A 23539-nucleotide genomic window follows, 5' to 3' on the forward strand; every position below is an offset into this window, starting at 1 on the left:
TGACTGGAAGTTGCTTTTGGCACTGCAGCAAGGGCCAGTGTGTGGCTGTACCTGAGCCTGGCCTCACCAGAGCTGCAGCTGGCCTGCCACGTTTTCAGCTGGCTCTACCAGGCCTTGCCCCTGCCCTGCCACGTGTGTGTGGCATCTTGAGACTGCCAAGCCTCTGATTTTAGGAGAATAAACCTACAGGATTATTTCCAAGCCATGTTTTGTTAGTGACCTTCCCGATGTTTTGTTACCTTTTCCCAGTTTCCTATGCTGGTTTTGCCTTCTGAGTCCATTCACAATACCCAGGATTAACCAATATCTCACATCCCACCCCCTGCTTTTTACTTTTTCCCATTTTCTTTCAAGTTGACTGTTCTGTGCAGCCCCCAGCTTGCTTTATTCCCCTTGGTAGGAGAGGAATATGAGGAGGGAAACACCTAGACTGGGAGGCAGGAGAACAGATCAAAGGAGAGAGGCTGCACAAGGGGCAGAATCCAACAAGACACACGGCCCAAACACAGCAGCAGGGAGTTTCCTCCTTGTACCACCCAGCCCCACCCTGGAACTTCTCATAAACTAAATAAACCACAGTCAACTATTCAAAAGGCAAATGTTTATTAGATATACTGAACTTTAAAAAACTTTCAAAGAATTATGCAAGAAGTATATTTAAATATAACAGGTGTTACTGCAATTGTGCTACCTTACAAAATCACTTTTCTACTGTCAGCACAATCTGAAGACCTTAATGTTATATGTGAGATCTGTTACATCGAGTCTGGCACACAGTAAGTGGTCTGAGCTTTCCTGCTCAAATGTCATTTGTGCTGCACCAGGCTGTTCTTGAGGGCAAGATCAGCTCTCCGTGGAACTACAGCTTTTATGTTTCAGTAAATAAAGGAACTGGCAAGGAATAACAAGAACTGCTGTTTTCCTCAGCAAAAAAAGGAAAATGAAAATATGATTTCAGGTGAAAATATCATATGAGTAACAGTTCAGGAGGTAAACTCTCTTTCCATGGCCAAGTAGTTCCTATTAATCCAACTCCAAAGTGCTACAGGTGCACCAGAAGGAGAATGACTCATAGGTCCAGCATTTACACAGATGAAATTAGTAACAGTACATTACATTCAAGTCTCTTGATTTGCTTATTGCCATGCTGCACCATATTATTGCTTCATATTTTGTATCTTGAACAAGAGGTTGATGACTTTGGAGAGTTCAGAAATATCACAGAGGCTACTGACTAATACAAGAAACTGCACATGTTAAGGACAGGAAGTCAAAGACTAAACTCAGTCCTTTGTCACTGAGGTGTTGCTGGAAACAAAAAATAGAAAAAAACAAATACTGATTTCTCTAGATGAAATCTGCCATAGCACTGTAATAATGGAAGCATTCTAGGCATGTTCTAAACAAGAAGTTAAACTGTGCTAATTAATGAATGGCAAGATTTATTTCTCCTAGGAGGACATTAACAGTCTGGACAGTCAGACCAATCATAATAAAGATAACAAACTGGGAGGAGTAATCCAAGCTCTTCTTCACAATAGATAAAAATACAGGTGAATTCAAGGCACAGGTATTTTCAAAATTAACACACAGTATTTTCTTTGGAGCTAATCATACAAACTAAGCCCTAATTACACTATTAACAAGTTGTACACAGAGCCTTTATCAGAGAATGATCACAAAATAATTCACATACAGATGTGCACACATAAACATACTAGCATTGACTGGATCTCTACAGTAGGAAAAAAGGAATATTCCTGCAAACAGCTTACAGTTCTTAGACAGTAATGTTTTCATGAACTTGTGTGTGACACAAAGGCAATGAGCAGGGAAGAGAGTCACAGCTGGCTTGGGCCTGGTGGGAGGCTGCTGGTTACACAATCGTGTTCCACTTTAATTAATGCCATCTGAAATAATTCCATACTGAGGAAACTTGTGTGCTAAACATATTTTACAAAACCCAAAGCACTGCTTGGCCCCCAACCAGATAGCAGGTTTCTGCTTAGCAATTTCATCTTACCCTCTAGGCTCCTTTTCTGAGTATATGGTGCTCAGATTTTCTTAGCCAAGCACAATAAATCATTTCATTTGTCATTTCTTGTGTACATAAGATTACATTCAGATGAAAATATTCATTGTGCCTCACAATGATCAAGTCTTGTGAGATTCTTAATGCTCTTGAATTGGGTTTTGCCCTCTTCAGTGGTAAAAATGAACCCGACAGCAACGTGCCTATTTGGGCAATTCAGAAAAATGAAGCCCTGGTTTTCCTGAGCATTGCCACTAGCACACCATTGGCATGTCTGCATCTTTACTGCTCCAGCTGAGTTCAGTGAATTGACAAATATGAACCATTTTTACCACCTGAGTTTCAGCATCTGGAGTTACAAACTTAGGACACCCTGGTTTCAGCAAGCCCAGCCAAACTGAACCCCCAGCCACACTGGGTGTCCTCCTGCCACCTCTGAGCCTGCTCCAATGCTTTTCTCCTGTCCCTGCTCTCCAGGGCTGGCCTCAGCCCGGGCTCTGCTGAGCAGCACCCCCTGTGCCTCGGGCAGGGGAAATGTGGAGTCACAGGCAGCGAGTGCTGCTTGTCCTGTCCGTGCAGCAAGGCAAACACAAACAGGACAAACAAAGGGTCTGCCTGGGAGAATGAGGGCAACTCAGCTGTCTGAGGAAAAACTGAACAGGCAGCAGCATCCTTGCTCTCAAGCACAGGTGACCAAAGCTTCCTCTGGATCTCTGTCCACGTGAGCATTTCCTCTTCCTCCACCATCAGCCTCTCTCAAAAGTTTGCCATGTTAACAATACTATTTAAAAAGCTTCACTAAATTATGATAAGGGTCCATATCAACATAATCTGCATGAACATCTCTGCTTCAGCAGAGTACAAACAAAGCTGCCTTTGATGAGAACTGCATTGGTGCCAGTCAAAGGAAAAAAATAACAGTTCAGTCTGGACCCCTTGGTGCTGGAGGGGAAGCACAGTGCCCAATCCCCCAGACACACAGTATAAAATGGAAGAGATTCCACAGATTGTGCCTGCTGAACCACTCCCAAGGAAGGAGTCTACAGCTACAACTACCAGGTGAGCAGGAAATATTCTGTGGCTGATGGCTGCAAAAGGGGAATGCTTCAGCCACAAGCCGAGGGCTACAGGCTGCACTGATCAGTAAGTGATTCAGAACCTTCCAGAAGCCTGGCTGCAAGAAAGCATCAACTGTGTCTTCAATTAACATCACACTGCTAAGAACAGAAGTGGATATCAAAACAGAGAAGAAAAATATTTACTCATTTCTGTTTAGCAGAGTGAAGACAATTTTTAGAATTTATTTTTTAGGTGTGACTTGGAGATGTTTGAGCCCTTCAATGCATGGATGGACAGAAGTTACATCTTCGTGCAGGTGCTCTAGAGCTACTGCCATTTATGATGGAAATAATTTGATCATAGTAGATGACATTAATGATTTTCTATCCTAGCTGAGACAAAGGAAAAGCTAAAACCAACTTGCTGCTCAAGCCCATAAACTGCAAGCATCTAGATATGCGTAAGAGTGAGAGGTTAAATCTTTGAATCCATCTCTACCTAAGTGAAATGCATTGGAGAACAAGTGGCTCAGGAATGCAACTTCCAAATTAATGCATCCTTCTAGAAATATGGCACATTTTCATTACATCAAGGTCAAATTGTTCTTTTCTAGTATATCTAAAAATAACTGTTATAAGAGAGAAGGCCATAAGTGCAAATTATTTACAGAGTAAACAATCAAGAGGAAAAACTCACTGCCTGTTTTAAAGAAATCATTGCTTAGGTAACTGCCATTTAGCAGTGCTCCACACCTGTAACTGTTCAGCTTTGATACACATTCTGAAGAACTGTAAGCAGAAGTTTTCTGCATCTACATTTCTGCATTTACTGGTTCATTAAACACTGTCATTTTCAAAAACAGGTAACAGTAACAGTACATAAATTGGTAAGAAAAGACAACTAAACGATAAAATTAGTCTTAAAAACCTTGGAAAGCAGTATCTTGTTATTTACAGAGTAGTGCAGTATCATAAACACAGATTAAATGACAGAATGAGCACTGTTTAAAAACAGTAGAGCATGACAACATTACAAGTCTGAATACAAACAAGAGGAAATCAAAGGAAAGGAGGATATTTTTCAAATTGCACCTGTAATGAAGTGCTCCTATAGTCTTTGTCATTTTTATTTACAACAATGGCATAAGCTATATATGCTGTTAGTACATACAGTCAGTTACAGGGCAATTACCATTGCAATCAACAGACCCTATTCACAGGGGCAGAAATTGCCATTTCAAAGTACAACTTGGTGAGCAAAACAGATGAAACTTAGAAAAGGATTAATTTACCTGATTCATTTGTCTTATATTATATCAATGGATTTTCTTTTTAGGGCAATGTGAATGCTCAGGGACTGACCTCCTGATTACATCACTGATATGCAATGATTTGTATTTTATCAGTATTCTTACCATATCAAAAGCAGTGTTTGGTATTCAGGCAGAAACTGAAATTTGTGTCCTTTCCTGAGGTTACAAGTTAATGCATCCCAAAGTGCAGCTCCCAGTGCTCTTTAAAACTCATGACCATGTTACTGAAAATGGTGACTCCCAGTTTGGCATAGCTTCACTGAGGGTCAGAATTTCCATCTCATGAAGAAATACTCTGGGAAAACAGATGAGGAAAGTCCAGTGGAACAAACAACGTTCCAGAGATGGTGCTTGTTTTCACCCTCCTGAGCAAGCACAGAGACCAGAACCCCGAGGCCAGGGCTGGCTCTGCAGGGGTTTTATGGGGTTTTTCTGCCCTGGCACTGACCAATTTCCTTACTGGCTGCTGTCCTCAGAATTCCTTTGGAAAGCAGTTCCTGAGGTTTTTGGTGATTTACAGGAAATTGGTACACAGACAATCCTATTCATTTTCCATCTCACAAGTGCTATTTCAGTTTTTATGAACTTTGTGCCTCAACTGTACAACTGTGTACTGGAAATAAGGAATCCTAGTACAGAAATCTAGGGAGGACTCAAAAAAATACCTTTACTGAAAAAACCCCAACCCAGTAATGGTGGTGCATCAAAATGCAGGTGCTTCCTAGGCTTCAGAATTTCCCAAAACACGTCATATGGCTACATGGACAGGTCCAGATATTTTTCTGGTGAAAGGAGGAACCTTTCCACAATTTCTTTATCTGTGGCCAAGCAGCTTATGCAGTAGTTTAACTGTGCTACAGTAAGTGATTGTCTGAAGAAAGGCCAAGAAATACTTGCTGGATACTCTGCCATCTCTGCAGATGAGACATCCAAAAAGCAATTTATAACCTGTAGGGCACAAACTCAAGTCCCCACCTCTATCACCAGGTAATTTATAACACGATTCAGAAAACTGAGAATGCAGAGTTCAACATCCCTTTATTTCCTAAGTAGTTTAGACATTGCAGTGAGCAAAGAGTGAACCCCATAACTCTCAGCCTTCACCCATACTATTCAAAAAGGTAAAAACTGTGATTCAAACTTTGCCTCACAGGTGCATGTCTGAACCCACTGCTTTTCCATGTCATGTAGCCTTGTACTTCTCTGCTGGACATTTATGAGCACTATGAGTAAGTTCCACAGGGTTAATGTATACAGGCATCACAGCAGTTGTGTTGTAGTAGCTCACCAAACAGCCAGTCTGTCCTTCAGAAGAAAGCATTTCTCAGAGATTCTCTTATTTGTCCAATGTAGCTTGTTTTGTTGGTGTTTTGGTTTTGCTTTGGCTTTTTGCATTGTTGTTTTTGTTTGTGTTTTTAATTTCAACCCATGCATGATGTGACAAAAAGAATCTAGTTGGTTTTAAGAATGATGCATATGAATTGTAATTGAGCTTTTTAAATTGCAGGTAATGATGCAGGATGACTCTTTGGGATTTACTTGCTTATGCATTTTTCCCATTAGTAGAACTGGAAACACCTTGAAGATATTGCTTTTAAAGACACAGGCACAGATGCTGAAGGCACTTTCCCCAAAAGCTTTCCAGGTTTTAATTACTAATGACACATAGGGCAAACTTGCTGACCACTGTCCTGCTCTCATATCAGAGCCCACAGCAGATATAACTGAACTCTGCTTACTGGATAGGTTTGTAGACTTGTTTGGTAAGTTAAATTAACCCTTTTTCTAAAGGCACTGGGTAGAATTTTCATATGACACTTAGGCAGGGAATTCCCACTTCAGGAATCTTTGAAAAGCCTGTCTTGCAGCAGACCACTGGATTCATTCTTCTTCTTTTTTCAAGCAAAGAAAAGTTACAGTTTAAAGCCTTTTTCATTATATCTATGAATGGTGACACAGCCATGATACGATACTGGCCTGGGCATGGCTGCTACTCCTGTGATAATGCCCGTGGCAGGGTCATAACAAAGAATAGTGTCTGTGGCTTCACCATTTTCCCGTCTTCCACCAAGGATATAGATTTTTCCATTACACACAGACATGCCACAATTCTCCTGTTCCAAGAAAACACAAGGGAACACAGGGTTATTTAAAAAGCAAGACTTGATTTGTGTGTGTCTGCCCCCATGCAGGAGGGCAGCACTCTGCCTTCTGTAAACAGCCTGGCCTACAATGTTCCCTCCTGAAAGGGCCAGTGCACAAAGCACAAAAATTAGGGAAAGCAGCAGCACAAGACTATTTCAGGTCCAAGCCTTTCCTACATGGAGCTCAGATAAAGGGAACAATGGAACGCTGTACTTACCACTGAAAGATCTGAGATAGGGAAAGGAGGAGAGAACAAAGGTTTTCAGAAAAGGGACCACTGTAGGTACTATTAATGCAAAGAATGGGAAAAAGGAGAAGCACCTTAGAGGAGCAACAGATAATGAACAGGGATGTAAATGTGGAGAGGAAAAAAGGCATGACTAAAACCAGTGCACAAGAAAAGACAGTGCTATGTCTTACTTGAAACAGAGATAGGATTTTATTTCTTCCTCAAAAGCAGGCATGGAAAAAATACTCAGTTAAATAGAGAACACAGATTAAAACAGAGGAACAGAGGGAAGGCTGGGGAAAAAAGAACAAATTTCTCTTAGGTAATACTATAGAATATGTGATTGGTGTTTTTAAAACACGGGGAAATGTAACTGCTGCACACACACACTTCACTACTGAGCAGACTTCTCAATCCTGCTCAGTGTCCCATGTGGAATTGAGAGAGCTCTCACTGCTCAGGCCAGACACTTTCTGTGCTATACAGTGGGGCTTTTTCACACTGTAAAAACAGCCTTCAGTACTTCCTGTTACACTGCAAGGCTTTAATCAATTATAAGGAAATTACTCCCTTCTAAATGACAACATACAACAGAATGTAATGTCTATACAATGAAATCATCATCCACTACACTATTCTCCAACAGTAGTACCTCTCAAGCAAAGCCTGGACTGCTGAAGAGCCAGCTGAAGAGCTACTGGTTTAGAAACTTCCTCTTCTGTGATGTTTTGAGTTACACAGATGAAGAGGTAAAGCAAGAATGGAATCAGAGTTGTGATTCTATTAGCATTAAGCAAATGTATGGTTATTAAAGGCTAAGATAACAATGTCAAAAAGCACCTTTCAGCTGTCTTTGGGTTTTTGATTGGTAGTTACCTGTCTGCTGAATGTATTCTGTACATGCATCCAGTAGTCCTCAATGGGGTCATAGCAGTAAATGGCTTTGGTGAGCCCTCCAGCCACATAGATCAGGTTGTTGAGGGACACGGCCGTGATGCATCTCTTGGCAATGGGGATGGTGGCACGGAGCAACCAGGAATTGGTATCAGGATCATAAGACTGAACCTGGAAACACGAACAGGCCTTTCAGACTAAGAGCCCAGCTGAAGAAACAGCCTGGCATGCCCACACAGGTCACACAAGGAGAGACAAGGCAGCAGCGCCTCCCCAAACTCCATGTATCAATAATTTATACATATGAGCAATATTTGACATTGTTTTCCAAACACTCCCACTTAAGAATTCACAGAACTTGTGAAGCCAATGAGAAAGACCACAGTAACAGTGTATTGCTCAATTAGCATTTTCTACTCAGTATTTTTTGTATTAGAATAACTCCACACTCCAACCAGCACAAAAATGCTCAAGCAGATCTCCTGCAGGACCTGGCTTTAATCCAGTTTGCTGTGAACAGAAGATGCAACCCAAGAGAGCCAACCGACCTTGTCAGAACAGGTGTTGTCATCAGGGCCACCCCCGATGACAAAGAGCTTGCCCACACAGCTGGTGACAGCTGGGGAGCTCACAGCCTCCTTCAGGGGAGCCACCTCGGTCCAGCGGTTGGAGAAGGAGTCGTAGCACTCCACACTGCTCAGGCGGTTCTGCCCATCGTATCCTCCCACCACGTACACCTGCACACAGGGGTGACAGCACATCAGCTTCTGTCTGCAGCAGCTACTGCACTTAAATATCTCATTAAATTCATCTAAAGCTGATCTGCTGGCTTCGGCAAGGGACACATTGCTCACATTTATTTATACACAGGAGGAGGAGAAGAACATGGTCTGAAAGTAACAGGTAAAGACTCCCTGGAGAGTTCCATTCAGTCACATGTGGAATGGCACTGCAAACACATGCCAAAGCACAGTATTATTAATACTGCAGTAGAAACTTCTTCTTTGAATAGCATTTGTTAGAAAAGGCATTCCTCTGTATTTCTCTTTTTTTAGATAACATTCAACAACAGCAGCAAGCGTCCATCTGAGTTTACCTTTGCATTTCTGGCATTTTGCTTTTTCCCTACTTGCTTACTGAAGTATTTCTTCCTCTCAGTTTGTAAACTCTACTTTCTTGTCTCTTCTTTCATATTTAGGAAGCAGAGCTCCTCATTATTTGTGATTACCTTCATCCCTCTGCTTGCTTAGCTGCACGTTTCATCTCTAAGAAGACCAAGTGACACCACATGCACATCTTGTCTAACTTTCAGTAAGGGAGCCCCAGCTACTGGTTTTATAGTCAGGCATATTTGCCTTCAAAATACAGCAAAACCTCCCATTTCCACATGACATGTGTTTGCTTAATTTCAGAGCACTATCAGTTTCTGCTAATAACAATATAAATGTAAGACAGCATTTTGAAGCACAGGCAAATCCAGATGCCCAGATGCTTCTCTGCTTCCCAAAAACTGCTTCTTTGAAATAAGCCACTTCAATGATGAAAAAACAAAACCCCAAGAAATAGATGAGCAGTAAGATGATTATCATGTCCATGGGTAGTGTCTGATGAAAAGCCTAATTGTTTGAAGTATTTTACTTGAAAATATAAAAATATTTTTTAAGTTATTAGGTATGAAATACAAAGTAATACTTAAGTATTTTCTCCTCTGTTTCCTTATATACAGCAAACATTCCCACTATGAAAAAATTAAGATATACTTCTCTTACTTTACCCAGAAGAACAGCCATTTTATGTCTCCATCTGCCTTTATTTAAGGAGGCAACTCTGATCCAAATGTTAAGTTGAGAGTTATAAATCCAGACATCCCGGCTATTGATTCTTCCACCTTTAAAATGAAACATATGCCAATCTGAATAATTATTGAAGGGATAATGCTAATTATTGACATGCTTCTCTAGAGTGGGCAGTGAAAACTTTATATCTCCTTCTGGGATGTAATAAGAATCTACCAGTATTTATACATTACACTAAGTAATCTGCAGTGGATTTCAAAGATAAAATCACACAGTGAGTTGCTTTCCTCACACTTTCCCATAATGCTGAGATCACACCAGATTATTCCCTGAAGTTGGAATGCATTTTAATGGCTTCTGCCCAAGCCCTTCAGATTTCCTGTAGTGCTGAGACCTGGATGAGACCCCCAGAAATGCCCTGCCTGTGGCACATCCCTCCCACCCCCTCCTCTGCTCTGTGAGCATCTCCCTGGCTCCTCACTCTGTTCCAATGACACAGGCACACACACCTGAGGAGAAATTGCTTTGGTTAACCCAACACACACAGCCTGCTGGCTGAACCACCAGCTGCACCTGTATTTTCCCCTTGCTAAAGGCCTGAATGTGCTGCTGGGAGAAGCCTGCTTGGGATTTTTTATCTGTAGTTTTCCCAGCTGCTGCTGCACACAGGCTCCTGCTGTATTTCAAAGCCTTTAGCTGGTCTTTTTAAACACAATTGATGTCCTGGAATCAGCTGTAAAAAACTGCAGATTCATGCCAAACAAGAACTCCAGAAAACACTTTTGTTTACAGTAAGACTGTGCTGGGGCTGGTGCTCACAGCAGCAAGTGACTTTCAGCTGAGCTTCTAGAAGTTCACAGTACAAAGATGTTCCACACCACTTAAAAAACAAACCAAAACAAGCACACCCCACCAACAGGACACAAGGAAAACCAAGCAAACAAAGAAAGAACCCTTGGATAGTTTAGGATTATTCACCTGAAACAAGGATGTCATTCCGCAGAGCACACACAGCATACTCAGACTTGGTAAACTCTGGAAGTTTGGCCAGTGACTTCCACTCTCCTGTCACAGGATCATAGCACTCCGTGTAGGGCAAATTAAAGCCTCCAACTCGTTCACAGCCTCCAACAACAACTATCACCTCAGAATAACCAGTTGATCTAAAAAAGTGAACACAGAAAATTCAGATGTAGGGGATATTTATTAGTACATGGAGGCCAAACAACATTGTCTTCAAAACTCGTCGAAAATCAGAAAAAATACTATTTAGCTTTAATTTCCTAACAACAATGAAAAAAGAAAATAGAAGAAAGAGTCATTTAGCAAACAGGTTTTCACTGTTTCCAGCTGTCTCATTACACAGCAGGTTACCACACTGACAGGAGTCCTGTCTAAGTGGTGGAGCTGCACTGCACAATGTTCTGTGTAAAAACCATGTCATTAAATAACATAGAAAGCTCTTACTATAATAATATTTTTCCTTCACTATACATGTAGATCAGAAATAGAGTTCAAGCCAAGCCAGAGACAATGAGATATACAATCTATTCCACAATGAAATCAGTCTTCATTCCCCCTCCTGAGCTTTACAAAAGTAATAATACTTTACAGCACCTAAATTTCCAAGGGTTTAAAGCAGGAGGAGTGTAGTCACTAAAATGAGGAAAACCAAAAAACCTTAGAGCCAGTGCACAGTAAAACAGAAATCAGCAGTGACAGGAGGAAACATTAAGGAATACTGAAAGAAAAATTCAAACTTAAAACCAAAAACTACAATTCAGTGGGAATAAATCAGGCATTAACAGATTGCAATGTACCCATACAGACTAAAGTTCTATTCCACACACACTGATTATTGTTCTACTAACCAGATGCCTCTGCACTATACATATTCTATATCCAGAACAGCAACAACACTTATCTAACAGAACTTAATGTACATTTGAATGTAGAGAATCAACCAACTATGTTTAATGTGCAAATCAAACTGTGACCACCTTTATTCCCCCTCTCAGACTTTTGATTTCTTGTCAGCATTTGTCAAACTTTCTTTCCAGAGCATTTTAAAATTAAAGCACTTTGCACTGACATAGTTATTTCAAGGACTGCTGTCAGTTAAGCAAAACTGAATGTAAGATTGATTTATTTTCTGATGAGCCTTTTTGTTGTGTTGTGCTTTGTACTGTGATCCCACTGTGAACAGGTATCTCATAGAGCAGACATTCATGCCATTGCTGAGTACCACAGTCTTCTCTCAAAAATAAAGAAAAGATTTATGACTGGATTTGAGGTAAAAGTTACACAATCTGTCCCTCAAGTTCCCAACATGAACTTATGCACATATTCACCTATAAATCCTGATGAGGCTTTCCCTGTGTTGAGACATCATGAATAAAACTCGTGAGCCCTTCTATTTCCTTGTCACCACACACCAAACTGAAATATTCCATACATGTTTTTACCCAGAATACTGTAAAGAGGCAAAGGCAATGCTAAATGCTAACATCCTACAGGATGGGAACAATGAGATGTGTCTGAGGAATGGCACTTACACACCTGAACTTGTCAGAAGAAACTCTTGTCAGCTGCTCAGCTTTGCAGTCACGCTCCTTCCTGGTTTCTATGTATTTACTGTTTACTGGTTTTTGCTTTTTTGAGGAACAACTCTGAAAAGAATCTCTCAAAGGGTAAGAGAGGAGAACTTCCTGTGCCAACAAAGCAGTACCCAGGAAAAGAACTTCCCTAAAAGCAAGACACTCATAATTTGCCCTAGAAGCAAGCCCAAAGACACCAGCTAATTGTGTACAAAGAGGTTTGCCTGTGCATTACCTTCTAGATTAGAATTGAGGCCTCCATTCACTCACTGAAAGGATGACTGTGACAGATCATCAATCCTTGGTTTAAAACTAAATGAACCAAACAACTTTACTCAGAGAGAGCTTTTTATGAAATGGGGTTTTTCAAGAAAATATTAATTTAGCACAGTATTTCAAATCCAAAGAGAACAAAAAAAAATTTTCCTAACATTTTAGTACCTATATGACCAGATTCTTTCTTCAGGTAAGAGAAATTTTCTCCATTGTATTTTCTTGAACGAGTCTCGCACTGTGCAGGTTTTACAGTTAGTTCAAAATTTTTGTTTTCAAATGACAGAGTGCACACCCACTTTTAAAAAAAGTAAAATGTGGTAGGAATACACAAAAAGAACACCCAGGCAAAGGCTAATTCCAGAAAAGAACTAAGGCTTTATTTAAATGAAGGTTAGAAAAAGCTGTGACCTCAACCAGCAGTACAGGAAGCCCTTCTTGTAGCCCTGAGATGCAACAGTGTGAGCAAAGTAACACAGTTTAAAATGGGCTGTAACCATTGAGGAGACAGCATCCCACCAAGAACAGGGGCATTAAACAGAAGTGAAGGGGTGGCAGACAATCATCAGTGCCATACAATTCCATGCATTCCCAAGGACAGGCCTTCCAGGGGTCCTGAGCTCCACACACACCTCTTGAGGAGAAAACACGACCAGCACAGCATGAGCTGGACAGCAGAACTTGGGGCAGCTCAAACAGATCACATTCAAAACCATGGTAAGTTCAGAAAACAAATTACAGAAATTCAAACAAACTACAAATTCTGATAAATCATTACTTTTTTCTTCCTCGCTGTTAAATCAATTTTGGGTAGTAAATGAGGTAGCAGAGAAAATGCAAAGTGACACAGAATCCCATTTCTAAGTGGGAAAAAGAAGGAACACCATTAAAGCTTTCCAAAGGCAAGCAAAAAGGACATGTTCAAATGTGTAAACATCCTAATTTCTGGCTGAGAGCACACTCAGGTACAGGTACCAGCCCGCCCAAGAGCAGCTCTGATGACAGTCTGAAAGCACACACGGTTTGGGGTGTGGGAGTGTGTCACTGCTCACTGCCTGCCCTCAGCTGCAGACCGGCTGTGTAACACGGGAGGGACAGGACAGGCTGGGAGCAGCAGGGACAGCCTCAAGGTGTCACTGTCGCAAGCCCATACCTGAAAGGCTGTCTCAGAAAGACCTGCGTTTGCCAAGGCTGCCTTAGTGGCAAAGACAACAGTTATGCCACACTGGAAACTTTTATTTAACTCTTAAATTGCTGGGTAACTCGTCACTGGCTTCAAAAATAAATAAAAAAAAATCAAACTGAATTGCAATGTAGTCTGTTCTTTGAAAAAACATGTAGAACACATTTCACCCACGGGTGCATCCATATCCATACAAGTGATCACAATTTATATCCCAAAGTTTCACTAAAAGTACTGGTGTGGGAATTTTTTATCCTGTAGCCTGTCTCCTTTTAGAAACAGTTTATATAGAAAAGATACTGGAGGAAGGCAAGAAAAGAGGAAAGAGCTCTCCATTGCCCCCCAAAATGCCCAGAAAAGGCTGGTGAAAACATGGGGGAAGGGGGACCTGGCAACTATTTCAAAATATGATCCCTTTTTGCTATAGGCAACGGAAACAAACAGACAACAGAAACAAATGACAAAGAACTATTCCATGAATGTAATATAGAAAAGGGGAAAAAATTCCTGCTGGGATGCCAGCCAGTTTTTCTCTTTGTAAATTACTTCTCTTGTTCCTACCTACTCAAACTCCCACTGCAGCTTAATAAACTCAGCAGTAAAACCAACAAACCCCCCAGCTTCAGAAATCACCTGCATTAGGCAAGGTACTTCATCAGAGCCCCACTCGGGGTTATTCAGAATTTCAAGCACATACATCCCCCACACTGACAGAACTCCTGAGTGTATTTGCCTTCCTCAGCCAAGTGAGTAAGAAAAGCAGAACAAACACCAAACCAAACAAACACTGCAGCTCACAGCCCCCTCCAGCTGTCTGAACTCCCCTGGGTCCCTCCCTCCAGCCCAGGAACAAGCACTGCAGCAATTCCCATGCTAGGGCCTCCCACGGCAGTGCACAGCCCAGAAAGCCTGGGGGGGAGCAGGGCTCAGGGACTTCAGGATGAATTTCTGCTCTCATGGCAGGACTGAGGACTGGAAAGCCACTAATGGGGCAAACACTGCCAAGTGGTTTATTTTTCCCCTTAAGCAAGCTTTAACACCTGCCAAAAAAATAAAGGTTCCCTGCAGAGTCACAGTAGAGCAATCACATATGAGTAAGAGTAAACAAAGAGGAGTAACTCCTAATACAATCTGTCTAGACCATCGTTGCATCACCTTAATGTAACATACAGTTTTATTAAAAACTGCTCAAATCAGCTGGACTTAACCATGAACTATCATCTCTACTATCGTTGACATGATGCAGGGAAAATATTTTTCAGGAAAAAACTTATAATAGCCATTGCTCATGAATGCCACTAATGGACTCTTCCTCATTTCTTCTTGCAACCTCAGTCACCTATTTGTGTAACACATTATTAAGCAGCAGCAATTGTGAATTATTAAAATGTCACCAAATGAGCACAAAATACCTCAGGAAGTGTTTCATGATTCTTTAAAAATACAATATTTGGTTTATTTACAGTTAACAACCTGTTGCTCTGCTGTCTATTACGAATACATGTGCTACTCCATCTGTAAAATATTTGTGATGTAGCAAGGAAATGCTCTGAAAACATAATACCCCATCCACATCCTTTGTGGTATACTGTACATTTACATGACTTTGTTACAAAAAGAAAGCTGGGGAAATGGAGTGGTTTTCCTGCCACAGCACAGTAAGCTCTCTTCAAGACACTGCTACTGTAGGAAGTAACTTCAGATCACCCCTAGCAAACATTAACCTTAAGAAAGTATTTTACTTACAAGGTAACATAACTTCACTTACCTTTTTTCAGAGCAACAAAGTGCTCTGTGTAAAAGGCCCCATTTATGCACATCCTCAGACATGTGAGCTTCATGCATGTGGGGAAGTACAAAAGCGTAACTGCAGCAGCTCCACAGTTTAGCAAAGTAAAATAATCTGCAAGAGACTTTTCTCCAGGCAAGCATACATCAAACATCAGTACATCAAATTACATCCTTCTGCAGAAAAAAGGGTTAAAAGAATTCCCTTACCTGCGTGGCCTAGTTCTGGGAGACATCATCTCGTTTCCAAGGATGTGGTACCTCCTGGCTTCGTGCAGCAGCTGATAGCACTCTGGGGAATTCTGAATCAGCTGGTCCACTTCCACAGTCTGAACAAAGTAGTTGGGGTGCAGCAGCGGGAGCCTGACGTGCGTCAGCAGCTCGTGGAGCACGGGCCGGCGCAGCTCCACGGCGCGGTACACCCAGCGCATGACGGCCTCGAACACCAGCTCCTCCTTGCTGATCACCAGCTCGTCGCTGCAGATGTAATCGATCAGCTCGTCCTTGCCCAGCTCCAGGAACTCCTCGTGCTGGGACACGTCCTCGAAGGTCTGCAGCGCGAAGTTGCGGCACTTGGTGAAGAGCGTTTTGAGCGAGTGCGTGTCGGCGAAGCGCTGGATGCCCAGGCAGTTGCAGGGATCCAGCTGCTCCTCCAGGAACTTGGCGCAGGCGTCGCGCAGGACGCTGATCTGGAACAGGCTCGACGTTTCGAACAGGTACTGCACGTTCTCCGTGGTGATCTTCACCTTGCCCGTGTACACGTACTGCAGGAAGCAGTCCATGGCTTCGGCGAAGATGCCGTTGATCTCCACCAGCATCTCCCTGCTCTCCCTGTGGTCGTTGCAGAACATGGCTCTGAAGTAGCTGCTGCAGGCCGAGAGCACGGCGCGGTGGCACGGGAACTCGCGGCCCTCCACGCAGATGATGACGTCCGTGAACAGGCGGCTGTCGCGGAATTCATTGAAGATCTGGAGAATGCTTTCCGCGTGGGATGATCCCGAGGAGAAGTCGAAAAACTCAGGGCCTGACAAGGATTTTGGGTCCATTTCAAAGACTTTCCGCTTGGTTGCAGGGGAATCTCGTATCCCGCTCTCCTCTCTGTTCAGTCTGCGTCCCAATATTAGTACCATTGTTACATCAGTTGGCTATAGAGTCATTGAGAAAAACTTGCAGAGCTTCTCCTTCTCGGTGCAACGGTCTGAAAAATTAAAACACCTCAGTGTTCAGTCTGTGTGGTAGATAGGGAAAAGGCGCTGCGGAAGATTACGCGATGTCACAGAAAGCTAGGACTCTTTGTTCTTCTAAGATAAGAGATTACTTTAAGAATGTGGCTTCACTAACAGTAAAAATGTTGCCCTACTAACAGTAATGCCAGTAACTTTCTACTCTTTACCTAGTACTTTTCTATTCTTTACTAACTATAGATAAAGAAGACAAACCTCCTTTTGACGTAGAGACTCTTAAGACTATAAACTCCATGAGAAGAAGTAATAAACGCCTTTTAACCATCCACCACATTGGTGTCTGCGTGTGTCACTGGCCCGAGCGGCCCTGGAGAGTGAGCCGTCGTGCTGATCCTCAGAACCAAGTTGCCTGCCTTGATCCAGAAAGCAACAAGTCTGACACATTCTGAGCTGCATCACAGGTGTTAGACACGATACTTGTTTGCTCACTCTAAGAACTGGTGACCTTTCTTGGAGGTGGCACAGGGCAAATTAGTGTGCACCTTGCCCAGGGCAGTGCAGCACTGCCAGGTGTTAAATGCAGAGCATACCCAGGAAAGAGCTGGCTGGGACATGCTGGGTAATTTCTGACTGTCCCAGAATGGCTGGTACTGCATTGCTGTGCAAGATAAAAAATCTCAAGATCTCAGCTCCAGCAGATCACCGGGCTAACAGAAGCCAAAAATGTCCTGAATAATGATCAACAGCTTCAACTTTTCCCCTTCCCAGTGTGATCCTCATTTCAGCTGGAGCCTCCAAAGTACTAATATAACAGCACTAGCCAAAAAGGGGATGGGGGGGGAAGACTGAAATTTTAAAAACAAAAATTTAATTGAGTAACCACTCATTTTCATTATAAAGTCTATCATAATGAAGTCTTATAACACTAGAGCTAAATAATAACCTCTGATCTCGACAAGTAACCTTGACCATAAGTTTTTACTTGCTCACTCCTAACATCTAAAAATTAGTTCACTGATAATCTATGACTTGATCAAAAATTATTGTAAACTGCTGGCACACAAAACAGAATGAAAGATGAACTACATTTTTTGTGTAAAATTACTGGAAACATGAACAAAGGGCAACTTGCTGAGTACAGCAAAATTTTGTGTTTCCAAAGCACTACTGGCAAAGAATTATCAGCACAAGTTTTTCCTTGAACACCTTCCAGTTTCAAGTACAAGTGCAAAGGTTCCTCCCAGCATGCAAACACACACTCACATTATCAGAGCACTGAAGTTGCAGAAATCAAACACTCAAACGTTAGCATGTGCCAATATTAAAGTGTGTATGTGAAGAAAATGCAGCTGACTTTGCAAACAATGCACGTAAGAGTTAGTGAGAGCAATCAATCTACCACAACTGGGCTTTTTGCCTCTCCTGACCTTAAAAATGACCTGGAGGAATGTACACCAGGACATACTGAGGCAGCAAAAGGCTGGCAAAGCACCCTCTTGGGCCTGGCAGTGGCACAATTCCAAATGCTTGTAATATTTATTTGTACGTCCACAAGGCCACAAACTGAATTATTTTTAAGTTCATGGAAATTTTTTTCATGCCTCCCAAGATTTTATTCAGTTTCCCTGAATCCACAGTCAGGAAACACCAACTCCTCACGGCAACTTCATTTCCTGAGGAGCTCCCATCCTCAGAGCTGCAATTACCCAGTCCCAGACTGGCCACGTCACCACTTAATATAGAACACAATGAACGTGCTTTTTTTAAACAGCCTTTTTACACAGCACCTTTAAAAGGCACCATCTGAGCAAACAGCAAAGAAAGAATGCAGGCTGTCCCTTCACTCATTGAGAAAAGAGGCTCTAAAACTATCCCGTTCCCAGTAAAACTTTTTACACAAATTTACAAGGTAGAATCTTGGTCTGGGGCTCATTTACCCTACAAAATATTAGTTTTAATTTGACTTAAAATAGGACCAGTTGTCACACTGATGCCTGAAAAACGCTGTTGCAACGAGCCTATCTAATAACTGATTGCTTCAGAGGGACTAACGAGGCACAAATGGACAATCTGATCTGTAGCTGACACTCTATCCCACGGATTGCACAACCACCTCACCCTGGAATGACACTGCCGATACAAAACAACAACACCAACCACCCCCAGCTGCCAAAATCCTGCACTGAACTTCAGCTGCAACTAACCAGGTACTACTCGCATGAGGAGGTGGGCAGACACAAAGCAGCAAAGGGAAATACAACAATGCAAATATAAATACAAACACAAAAGGCTCAGTTCCAGCATCACAGATTTAAATCAGATGAATTTCACAAAAGCTAATGGACCTTCTCCAAAGACAGCCTGAAATGAAAAGCAAGACCCTGATGTTGCATGAGAGGGCAAAACACAGCAACTAAGTAAAAATCCTTCAAGATGATATCTTTCTCATTATGTGAGAAGTTAAGACAGCACTGTGTTATGCAATCATTAATAACCAGAAACAAGGGCTCTGGGCTACAACTGCTCACTGAAGGAAGCAATGTCTTCTTTATGCTTGGAACATCACAGAATTAGTGGTCAGCAAACAATTTTTATTTTTAAGGTCCCCATGGTTTAATGAAATGGGAGAATGAAAAAAAAATCCAGAGTAAAAACTACTCAAGGGGATAAATATTTAAAAATCACAAATAAGATACTAAAAAGGAGAAAGAACTCCACTTCAGTGCAGAACAAACTGTTTTTAAATGTACTCTCCTTTAGCTTCTGCCCAGTTAATTACTTCTGCAGGTTTGCTTCAGCAAAACAATTTCACAAGCCTATCAGTAACAGTGTCACATGTTCAGCTCTATCACATTTATGTGTTGCCTTCCTGCAAATCTTGCTCTAGCAGTTTTGAAATGTCACCTTCCAGCTGCCAAAGTGGGAAAGGCAGAGGGGAACCTGTGCCTGAGGCTGAGCTGGATATCTGCAAAGGGGGGAAACACGGCAGGACAGACCTGTCTGCACCTCTCCTGGATGCAGATATGCCTTATCTGCCTACAGACCCTGCACTGTAAAACACCAGTCATTCACAGAATTTAACACTCAGATCTCTTCAGTAAGTTTAAGCAAAACAAAAGAAAAATACAGGTTTTTTCCCCAAAGACAAGTCCTGGGAATTATGTGATCAAAAATCAAAAAATAATACAATATCCACTGCATTGCTTGTCTGAGCAAGGGTCAAGAAGGATCTTAAGCATTTAGTTTAGTCTGAAAAACTAGAAAAGAAAAACAAATCACATGTATACTCAACAGGTTTTACAAACTATTTCCAAACACAGACATGGCTCTGACATGGATGTTACCTCACACACACGTATTTCTGAGCTAAGCTGGGTTCACCACGAGTTCAGGTTCCTCTATTTCCTTCACCTACACTATCTGTAAGCTTGTGTACACAAGCTGCTCCTCAGAAATACCCTACAGGCCCAACTCACAGGCTGCCAGAAGAGGTCTGTAACACGTTCACCCTGACACCTTCTATCAGTGAATCCCCTTACATAAAATACTGTTATGCTGCACTGAACTCCTCCTTCCCCTCTCCCCTCACCCTCAGCAGTGCCAGCAGCCGGGTTCCCGTGTGTCCCTGAGCTCCGGGCCAGGCCCTCCAGCGACACCCTGTCCCCAGGTGTGCCCCAGCCCCAGAGCCCGCCCTCGAGGTGAGCTTCGAGTACCTGAGGCTGCGCTGGGCTCCAGGGAGGCGATGTCCAGCCCTCGTCTGCCGCTGCCAGCACCTGGCGAGGCTGGAGCGCTGACCGCCTGTGAGGGGAGAGAGGGAGCCGCTGGAAGGGCCGAGCCGGCAGCACCGGCCGGTCCCGGGTGCCGCCACTGTAAGCACAGCACCCCGAACATAACCCGAGCACCCCCCAGAACCGAAACCCAGCACGGGAACGGTGTTTTCGTGCCAGGCCTGGGAACTGCAGCTGAGGTTGGTTTTGTGATGGGAGATAAGGCGGTGGCGACGCCTCAGGTGCGCGGTTACCGAGAGGCAGAGAGAACAGAACCCGAGAGGCCGGGGAGAACAGATCCCGAGACAGGGGAGAACAGACCCCCGAGAGGCGGGAGAACGAACCCTGAGAGGCAGAGGAGAGCAGACTCCCCAGAGGCCGGGAGAACAGACCCCGAGGGGCAGGGGAGGAACAGACCCTGAGAGGCGGGAGAACGAACCCCGAGAGGCAGAGGAGAACAGACTCCCCAGAGGCCGGGAGAACAGACCCCGAGGGGCAGGGGAGAACAGACCCTGAAAAGCAGGGGAGAACGAACCCCAGGGGCCGGGAGAACAGACCCCCAGAGGCCGGTGGGGAACAAACCCCGAGGGGCAGAGGGAAGAGATCCCCAGAGGCCGGGAGAACGAACCCCGAGGGGCAGGGAGAACAAATCCCCCTGCAGCCCTGGGCTGAACCACCGCACGTGCTCTTCTTGTTTGGAAAGGAAGAGGGCGTGGGGAAAAAGAGCGTAACCTTTCCCTCTGACAAGAAAAACAAACGCAACATTTCGCCTTCCTTCATCTTTCTTTGTGGAGTGAAAAAGACCAAAAATGTCGTTGGTTTTGAAGATTTTTTTTTTAATAAAAATTCTTGCTTTACAAGGGATACTGAGGATTGGAATGTCTAAGATGAAGTCTTTAAGAATACTGATTAACTAGTAAACAAGAACTGACTGTGATCGAACTGATTAACATAAGAGCTCAACTGAAGAAATTTTTTATTCTAATGCAGAAGACTGTAGTGATTTCCAAAAAAGAAAGAATGTCAAAATTTAACAGTAATCCAAGCTAGTGACACACACACGAAAAAGCCTTAAGTGGCCTCAAAAGTCACCCAGTAAAAAACAGGAACTGGTTTGAGCATGAGAGTCACGATTATTAAGTAGAACAAAACAAAAACAAGCATTGAAAAGGGACACCTTGAAACTGCAGAACCCTTTATGCACCGTTTTGTAAAGGAAAAGGTCCTTCAGAGGGGAAAAAAACCAACTTAAATGGGGAAAGAAGTACGGAAAAAGCACACTGCGTAGTATTATTCATGTCTGGGTAAGAAACAGTGAAAAAGTTCCAATCCTTCCCCTTTGGCTTCGCTGTCGTTCTTGCACGTGATTCAGATTTCGCTGAACCAAACCCGACCCCGAGCCCCGGCCACAGTGTTCCCAGGGCTCCGGGGTTCAGCCAGATGCCAGCACACCCGACAGGGGCAGCGCCCGCCGGGCTGGAGCACGGCCCGGCCGCCCAAGCGACCGGGAGCGCGGCGGGGAAAGCTGCAGAACGGACCCGCCCGCGCCCAGCCGCGGCAGGGCCGGGCAGGGAGCCCGCGGGAGCCGCTGCCGCAGGGAACAGCGCGGCACCGAAACCGAGCCCAGGCCCGGGAAGCGCGGCCGGAGGCGGCGGCACAAAATGGCTCCTCCCGGCCCGCCCTCCAGCTCACCTTCACCCCGGGCCCCGCCGCGGCCCCCCCGCGCCCCGGCCAATCCGCGCCCGCGGCCCCGCCCCCGCCCGCCCGCGCGGCCAATCCGCGCCCGCGGGGGGCTCGGGGGGCTCGCGCGGACCCGCGGCACGGAGCGGCCACGGGGGCTCCGCGCGCCCCCCGCCCGCTCTGCCCGCCGGGCCGGGAGCGCAGCGCCCGCCGGGAGATCAACACCACCACCACCACCACCACCAACAATAAAAATAACAGAAACAACAACAACAGCAGCAGCAGCACCGCACACCGCAGGGCACGCACCGCCGCGGGCCCCGGGGCTCCGCCGCTGCCCACAGCCCTACCCCAACGTGGCACCGCCGCCGCGCGCTGCCAGCAGAGTCCCGGCCGCGCTGTCCCCTCCGCGGCGACTAACGGTGCCGGCCTACTCCGCGCCCCGACTGTCCCGCGCCCCGGCTGTCCCGCAGTGCCCTCCGCGCCTTCCCCGGGGGTTGCCGGCCCGCCGTGCGGCACCGCACCCTCGCCCTCAGAGCCGGGAGCGCGCCCCGCCGCCCGCACTCACAGCCGGGAGCGCGCCCCGCCGCCCCGCACTCACAGCCGGGAGCGCGCCCTGCCGCGCTGCGCCCCGCGGGAGCCGCCGGGGCCGGGGCCGGGGCCGGGGCCGGGGTCGGGGTCGGTCGGGCCGGGCGGTGGGCGCGGAGCAGAGCGGTGCGATCCGGAGCGGTGCAGCGCGCTCGGGCCTCTCCGCCGCCGGTCGCGCTGCCAGCGCCGCTCAAAACAAAGGGGCTGGCGGGGCATGTGACCTCCCAGGCACCGCACATGATGTCACCGCTCGGCGCGGCCCTGGGAGCTGTAGTTCTGCCGCCCCGCCCGGACACGGCCCAGCTGCCCGCCGGCCCTCTGCGCCCCGCGAGCAGCCGGGACAAACGGCGGGGACGGGAGAGCGATGGATGGCAGCAGCGCTGGGCGGCAGCAGCTGCCGTCGCTGCGAGCTCTTGCCATCGCCGTCCCTTTGCGGGGCAGGGGGAGCACAGCCCAGGTACCCCACAAATACACCCATCCCACCCCGCCCCGTGAGCCGGCAAAAGCTTCAGGTGCACCGAAGCAAGCGGTGGCATCGGGAGGGCACCTTCCAGCGGGACAGTCCCTTGTGCCGGCTCCGGGGAGCCCTAGCGAAGCTCTCCAGCAAGAGCCGGCTCCCAGACTGAAAACAACACCCTGTCTTGGTGTGAGTGTTCAGCCTACATGACCAAAACAAAAATCATTACATGAAAAAAATTAACCAAGATAGAATCTTTGTCTACCTGAGCTACAGCTCCACCCAGTTAATTCAGAATTTCCAGTTCCTCTTCAACAGTAACACAAAACAGAGTGTTCTGTCCCTGCTGACCACGGAAAGCCAAGGTCATCTTTAAGCCAGCACATTAAAAGAGAGCTCTGCTGTCACAGCTGGGGGTCCCAGCGGTGGCAGCCAGTCAACTGCAAATATAAAAGCAGGACCTTGGTGTCATCGCCCTGCAATTTCGTGAGCAGGTCTGAGCCTGTCCTGGAGCCCAAATTCACTTCATATCCGAAGTATTTGGACACTGGCCCA

General features: G+C 45.1%; 1 protein-coding gene across 2 annotated transcripts; it reads right to left on the reverse strand.

Annotated features, from left to right (window-relative positions):
- Window positions 1-586: 586 nt before the first annotated feature.
- Window positions 587-22582, reverse strand: KLHL24 (kelch like family member 24). Of its 2 annotated transcripts, none has more exons than XM_058031051.1 (8): window positions 22541-22582; window positions 20206-20290; window positions 15519-16506; window positions 10446-10630; window positions 9441-9559; window positions 8220-8408; window positions 7654-7842; window positions 587-6517 (listed from the first exon to the last, which is right to left on the reverse strand). In XM_058031051.1, the coding sequence occupies exons 3-8, from the start codon at window positions 16436-16438 to the stop codon at window positions 6317-6319; spliced, it is 1803 nt and encodes a 600-aa protein (XP_057887034.1). In that variant the 5' UTR covers window positions 16439-16506; window positions 20206-20290; window positions 22541-22582; the 3' UTR covers window positions 587-6316. The 2 variants fall into 2 exon arrangements, with proteins under 2 accessions (XP_057887034.1, XP_057887035.1); XM_058031052.1 differs by lacking the exon at window positions 22541-22582 and adding an exon at window positions 22508-22520.
- Window positions 22583-23539: the final 957 nt, after the last annotated feature.

Source organism: Melospiza georgiana, chromosome 10 (assembly GCF_028018845.1).
Source record: "Melospiza georgiana isolate bMelGeo1 chromosome 10, bMelGeo1.pri, whole genome shotgun sequence".
Taxonomy (NCBI): domain Eukaryota; kingdom Metazoa; phylum Chordata; class Aves; order Passeriformes; family Passerellidae; genus Melospiza; species Melospiza georgiana.